The sequence below is a fragment of the Physeter macrocephalus genome, chromosome 6 (genome assembly GCF_002837175.3).
Source record: "Physeter macrocephalus isolate SW-GA chromosome 6, ASM283717v5, whole genome shotgun sequence".
Classification (NCBI taxonomy): Eukaryota; Metazoa; Chordata; class Mammalia; order Artiodactyla; family Physeteridae; genus Physeter; species Physeter macrocephalus.
This window is the reverse complement of record NC_041219.1, coordinates 59,479,513-59,486,626: the sequence shown is the minus strand read 5'-3', so window position 1 is coordinate 59,486,626 and position 7,114 is coordinate 59,479,513. Positions and strand designations below refer to the sequence as shown.

General features: G+C 37.7%; 1 protein-coding gene across 1 annotated transcript in view; it reads left to right on the top strand.

Moving 5' to 3' along the window:
- The window catches only part of LOC102985102 (alpha-2-macroglobulin), a 32,173-nt gene extending 26,186 nt beyond the window's left edge, over positions 1 to 5,987 (top strand). Inside the window, 5 exon segments of the mRNA XM_028491491.1 lie at positions 690 to 908; positions 1,079 to 1,155; positions 1,157 to 1,195; positions 2,339 to 2,513; positions 5,925 to 5,987. Coding sequence (XP_028347292.1) covers positions 690 to 908; positions 1,079 to 1,155; positions 1,157 to 1,195; positions 2,339 to 2,513; positions 5,925 to 5,987 — 573 coding nt within the window.
- The last annotated feature ends 1,127 nt before the right edge of the window (positions 5,988 to 7,114 follow it).

The following is a 7,114-nucleotide window of genomic DNA, read 5'->3' as shown; positions in this document are numbered from 1 at the left end:
AGAGAATGGACTTGAGGACATGGGGAGGGGGAAGGGTAAGCTGGGACCAAGTGAGAGAGTGGCATGGACATATATACACTACCAAATGTAAAATAGATAGCTAGTGGGAAGCAGCGCATAGCACAGGGAGATCAGCTGGTGCTTTGTGGCCACCTAGAGGGGTGGGATAGGGAGGGTGGGAGGGAGACGCAAGAGGGAGGGGACATGGGGATAAATGTATACGTATAGCTGATTCACTTTGTGATACAGTAGAAGCTAACACACCCTTGTAAAGCAATTATACTCCAATAAAGATGTTAAAAATCAATTAATTAATTAATTTTTAAAAAGTACACGTTTGGTAACGAGAGAGAGCAAGACTGTAGTTTTGTGGGAAGAGATGGTGGCTGTCAGAGGCAGAGAAAGAGGAATAGCAAATACCAGTCAATAAGCCTGATTCATATATAAATTTCCCACTTGCTGTGAGAGAATTTGCTTGCTCTAGTGCAAGCTGTATACAGAAATTATGTAAAATTTGGATCCTGAGATACATCAAAGATTGAAATCAGTCTTGGAATTAAGATCCCAGAATTCAAATAATGAGGGAGAAAATTTCATGGCACCTTTGTAATAGTAAAAATGAACTTTGGGAAGAACCCAAGACCCCAAAAGTTGACCCTGTCCTGGATTTTCACACACATCTCTTCCAGGACACAGTTGTGGCTCTCCATGCTTTGTCCAGATACAGAGCAGCCATCTTTGCCAGAACTGGGAAGGCAGCACAGGTGACCATCCAGTCTTCAGGGACATATTTCACGAAATTCAAAGTGGACAACACCAACCGCCTGTTACTATAGCAGGTCTTGTTACCAGACATTCCTGGGGAGTACAGCATAAATGTGTCAGGGGAAGCATGTGTGTATATTCAGGTAAGGCTCTTGGGGAAAGCTGGAGAGATCCAACTGTAAACCTTCCTTCTGAAAATGGAAACTATTTATTCCTACTTGGGCTGTGAAAGCAAAAATCAGGAGAAATGAAATTGTGACAGACCGCAGGATCCTGCGGACTGGAAACTATTTTTATTCATAATGTTTCACAGACAGCTCTGAAATACAGTGTTTTCTTGGAGAAGAAGGAATCTGCATTCAATCTACATGTACAGACAATACTCCAAACTCAAAGCCCACACAAGCTTCCAAATCTCACTGGAAGTCAGGTAAGAGTACCTGTCTCTGTTATCTACTTGTGAAAATATTAGCCACCTAGTACTCTGAGTACATAGATTCAAAACGACCTAAAGTTGTCCTCTTCACTAACTTTTTGCCTTGTCAATGAAAAAAAAAAAAAAAAAAAAGAATGTCTTCACCAACATGGAAAATGAAGAATTTACAGTGTTATGAGCTCAATTTGTCTGCCTCCAGGATTATTTTATTACCCACAACTATTGTTAAAGAATAATTCCTTTCAATAATACTTTAACATGGGATCTTTCTTCCTTATCTCTAAAGGAAAGGCTTTCTAGTCTTTTAAAATTTCATGTTTCTAGAGAGAAAGAATTCACAATTCAATAACACTCTTCCGAGCTTTACTTGGAATAGAACAAGTGACTGATTATAATGACAAATCTAATGAGTCTCAGATGAAAAGAAAAAATAATATTCACAATTTGGTTTATCATCAATAGACAAATAAGTTAAATGTACTTCATAAAAGCAAGATATGTTAATTAAGCAAAAATAAAAAATACACTCAAGTAGCTACAGTGAATATAAATACCGACTGGGTCTCTTACCTAAACGAATCTTATAGTCTAGTTGTGATGATAATTTTCAAATAAAAAAATGATAATCATTAATCTAAAATGTATGAGTTACAAAGATGTAGCATAAACCAGAGATTCTAAAATCTGATTACTGTCCTTTGCAGAATTTGGTTAAAAGTGCATATTGCCAGGTCCCACCCTCAGAGATTTAATTCAGTATTTCTGGAGCTGTGCTCAGGTATCCACTTTTTTAATGAATTCTGCAGCTGATTCTGCCATACAGTCAGTTTTTGGAACCACTCATATTGACTATAAAGATTATATATTTCTGGGTATGGAAAGATCACCGAGAACAAGGCAATCATTAGGAAAAGACATTGTGAGGAATTCCATCCTCACAATCACTCTATGAGGTACATACTATGATTAATGCCATTTTAAATATGAGCAAACAGAGGTTTAGAGAAGTTAGAAAGTTCAGAAAGAAGTTTAGAAAGTTTCCCAAACTTCAAGTGTGAAGAAGACAAGATTTGAAGCTAGAAGCTGGGCTTTCTAGTGATGAGTCCATACCCTTACCCACATCCCTCTATCACTTAGTGTGGATGGAGAAGGTTATTTCTTCTTTGAGATTTCAGATGATGGTAGGAGGCTGAATTCAAAAAGAGAGGTGTGTGCAAAGGAAGAGAAATGTATATGGGAGCAGGGAAAAGTAAGAAAAATGGGGCAGAGGAAGCAGGAAAATCAGATGTTAGGGTTTCTGGGAGACCTTCAGGTGAGTTCACATATGAGACCTGCTGGCATTGCCATGTCACAATTGTCCCTTTCTTGTGTGAAGCATATGGGATTGTAGACTGTGACCAGTGTGGCCCAAGATTTGAATATGCCTTTCTCAAAAGTCAAACTACACTGAGGGAGGAGAAGAGGTAACACCTACAAATTTTTCTTAGAGCCTCTTTATTTAAAGATTATGTTGACTTGTTATCTTTCTTTCTAGAGTATAGAAAAAAAGAGCCCTAACCCTTGTACAATGTTGGTGGGAATGTAAATTGGTACAGCCACTGTGGAAAACAGTATGGAAGTTTCTCAAAAAACGAAAAATAGGACTACCCAGCCATTCCACTCCTGGGTATATATCCAAAAGAAACAAAAACACTAACTCAAAAAGACGCATGCACCCCAATGCTCATAGCAGAGTTATTTACAATTGCCAAGATATGAAAGGAACCTAAAGGAACCTAAGTGTCCATCAACAGATGAATGGATAAAGAAGATGTGGTATATATATACAATGGAACACCACACAGCCATAAAAAAGAACAAAATTTTGCCATTTGTAGCAACATGGATGGACTTGGAGGGCATTATGCTAAGTGAAAAAAGTCAGACAGAGAAAGACAAATACTGTATACTACAACAAACTAGGGAATATAACAAAAAAGAAGCAGAGACAGATATAAAGAATAAACTAGTAGTCACCAGAGGGGAGAGGGAATGGGGGAGGGGCGATAAAGGGGTTTGGGGGTGGGAGGCACAAATTATTAGGTAGGTGTAAGATAGGCTCAAGGATGTATTGTACAACCCTGGGGAATATAGCCAATATTTTGTAATAACTATAAATGGAAAGTAACCTTTAAAAATTATTGGGTTGGCCAAAAAGCTCATTCGAGTTTTTCTGTACCATTTTACGGAAAAACCCAAACGAACTTTTTGGCCAACCCAATATATAATTTTTTTTTTTAATTTTTTAAAAAAGAAAAGAACCCTTCAGTATTCTGAAAGAACTAGTAAACTTATGATGGGATAATATCATGGGATCCAAGATTCCTCCTCTGAATGATCACAACAAAAGGGTCAGAGACTCTCCACCCTCATACTGGATCTGGTCATGCCCACAGGCACTCTTATACAAGACACTGTTATCCCTCTGTTACATGCCCCAATCACAGGAGAGCTGCATCAGCTTGGAGACCAGATTTGTGGGGTTTCCCCCCAAAAAAGGACATCATGGGGAATCCTAGCTTCATGCAATGAGTTAGAAGCACTGCAAATAAATAACCAAAGACCATTAGCATTGCATTTGGAGGGGAAGAAAGGAATGGGGAAAATCCTGTTGACTTGTCTCTGATTCTTGATGCTCTAATATTTTTGCCCAGTTGCCATGAAAGAAATATAAGACCTAGGAGAGAAGGTGGAAGCAGGTTTCAATTTTATTCTGTGTTAAGAGAGTCAGACCAGGTTGAATGTTGAAAAGGCAGTGTTTATGGGAGCGATTAAAAATGAGGCTTCACAGATCAGTTGAGACTGATTTATCAAGGGTGTTCAAAGAAGTCTATGTTTTATCCTATAAGTAATAGGAAGCCAATGGAATCTTTTAAAAACAGGATAGTGGCATGATCATATTTGATTTAAGATGGTAACAAGAAGCAGAAAGGGGCTAGCGTGGTAGGGACAGGTGGTAAGGAGACAATTACAGTAGCCTTTATTTCTCAGGAAAAATGTGTGTGGAATATGGGCTGCGAATATATTCTACTTCTTAAAACTGATTCTTTCATTTTTAACACTTAGAGAAAGCCAGAATGCTTCACATTAATATGACAAGTTCTAGACCAAAATAAAAGTCTACAAAGAAATTTTAATATGTGGGCCTACTGTAAATAGGTTCAGCTTCCTATGCAGTTTTTTTCCGAGTCCATTAAAAGCCATACTTGACACTAATGGCAAGTTAGGATCAACAATTAATGTGATTAATTATGCATCTTAGTTTGAACTAAGAGGAGGAATGGGGGACTACTAAGATAAGGTTAGACATAAACTAAAAGGATTTAAAGGACAAATACTGATACATAAGAGACACATATAGCATATACTAGAGTCATGCCTCAGATTCTGAGCATTATAGTGAAAGACCATCTCGGATGTTCTGCCAATTTCTTTTTTTTTTTAATGTGCTTTCCTTATGCTTGTCCCTGATCTGATACCTTAGCAGAAGTTCTTAGATGCCCTCTTTTCATGTACAGTAATGAAAGATAGCCACAGGGTGGCAGCAAAGGTTAAAAAATATGAGTAATGCTGCTTTATTAACTGTAAAAAAACTTTGTAAAAAAAAAGGAAGAGAGAAGGAGAGGAATAAAATAATCATGGAAACTTATAGTAAGAAAACAACAAAATAAGGTAACTAGCACACAAATTGTCCTTACTGGTCCACAGAATTGCATTCTGGGAATAGTGATTTTGTTTGTGTGTGTATGTGTGTATGGCGGAGGGCAGACGAGGGAGGTTGGTTGGTTTTCTTAGAATCAGTATATTCTACATGAAATATTACATTTCTTTGTCTTCTGTAAATGAAATGTGACTCTAAACCCCAGCCCCATTAGACTACAGGAAATTTATCTCTAATATTCTGGGGTTCTTCCTACCTGGTGATCTAATACAGGGTCAAGGTATTGCATCCCACCCCATGGTAGTCATCTGTCTTTAGTTTACATGACTGTTTTAGATCCACCACCCTGTGCCCTCCCTGTTGTTCAAAGGGATAGGAATATTTGACAAAGAACAAGTGGCTGGGACTGGGATCCAGCCTTCCAGGTGCTCCATGCAAACCTTCTCTGTAATTCCCCCAAGGAAACTACTGACCTCTCTGCCCAGCCTAAAAGAACTATTTTGGTCTGGGGAAATGTTTTAAGCATTTAGTCACTCTAGTTAGAAACCTTAGTCTCTTAATTGGCTTTCTTCCTTCTTAAATTGTTATTCCCCTGTTTATTCTTTTAAAATCAAAAGACAGGAAACCCTGCCCCAAACCTCCCTTGAGATTCAATTCTTTCAAATTTTCAACATAGACAATCATATAATCTGTGAACAGACACTTTTACTTCTTCCTTACTAATCTGTATAGCTTTTATTTCCTTTTCTTGTCTTGTTGCATTAGCTAGAACATTTGGGACAATGTTGAAGAGAAGTGGTTAGAGGGGACATCTCTCTCTTGTTCCAAATTTTAGGGGAAAGCATCTAGTCTCTCAGCATTAATATAATTAGATGTGGGGTTTTGGCGATTTTATTTTATCAAGTTGGGGAAGTTCCCCTGTATTTGTAGTTTGGTGAGAATTTTTATCATAAATGGGTGTTGGGTTTTGTCAAACGCTTTTTCTGTATGTATTGTTATGAGCATATGATTTTTCTTCTTTAGCCTGTTAATGTGGTGGATTACATTCAACGATTTTCAAATGTTGAACTAGCCTTGCATACCTAGAATAAATTTCACTTTTCATGATGTAGAGAATTATTTTTACACATTGTTGGATACAATTTGCTAATATTTTGTTGAGGACTTTTGCATTTTTGTTCATGAGAGAGTCTGTAGTTTTCCTTCCCTTTAATGTCTTGCTCTGGTTATGGTGTTAGGAAGTCTTCCCTCTACCTCTATTTTCTGGAAGAGATTGTAGAGAATTGGTATTATTTCTTCTTTAAATGTTTGGTAGAATTCACCAGTGAAACCATTTGGGCCTGGTGTCTTCTGTTTCAAAAGATTGTTCATTATTGATTCAATTTATTTAATAGATATAGACCTATTCAAATTATCAATCTTCTGGGAGAACTGGCCCCTTTGGCATTATGGAATGCCCCTCTTTATCCTTGACTGTTTTCCTTGCTCTGAAATGTACTTTATCTGAAATTAATATAGCTGCTTCAGGCTTTTAAAAAATTAATGTTAGCGTGGCATATCTTTATCAAACCTTTACTTTTAATCTATCTGTGTCTTCATACTTAAAGTGGGTTTGTTGTAGACAACATATAGTTGGATCTTGTTTTTTTTTTATCCTCTGTAGTAGCATCTGTCTTTTAGTTTATGTATTTAGACCATCCACATTTAAGTTGATTTTTCATATAATCTCTAAACTATTTTAACTGTTTTCTATTTATTGCCCTTGTTATTTATCTTTTATCATCCACTCTTTTTTTGCCTTCTCCGATTTTAAGTGAGCTTTTTTTTTTTTTTTTGCGGTACGCGGGCCTCTCACTGTTTGTGGCCTCTCCCATTGCGGAGCACAGGCTCCGGACGCACAGGCTCAGCGGCCGTGACTCACGGGCCCAGCCGCTCCGCGGCATGTGGGATCTTCCCAGACCGGGGCACGAACCCGTGTCTCCTGCATCGGCAGGCGGACTCTCAACCACTGCGCCACCAGAGAAGCCCTAAGTGAGCATTTTTTATAATTCCATTTTCCCTCATCTCTTAGAAGATCAATTATTCCTTTCTCTTTTTCTTCTCCTGGTATTCCCATTACCTGTATGTTACACCTTTTGTAACTGTCCCACAGTTCTTAGATATTCTGTTCTATTTTCTTTTATTTGAAGTACAGTTGATTTACTGTTCTTTTT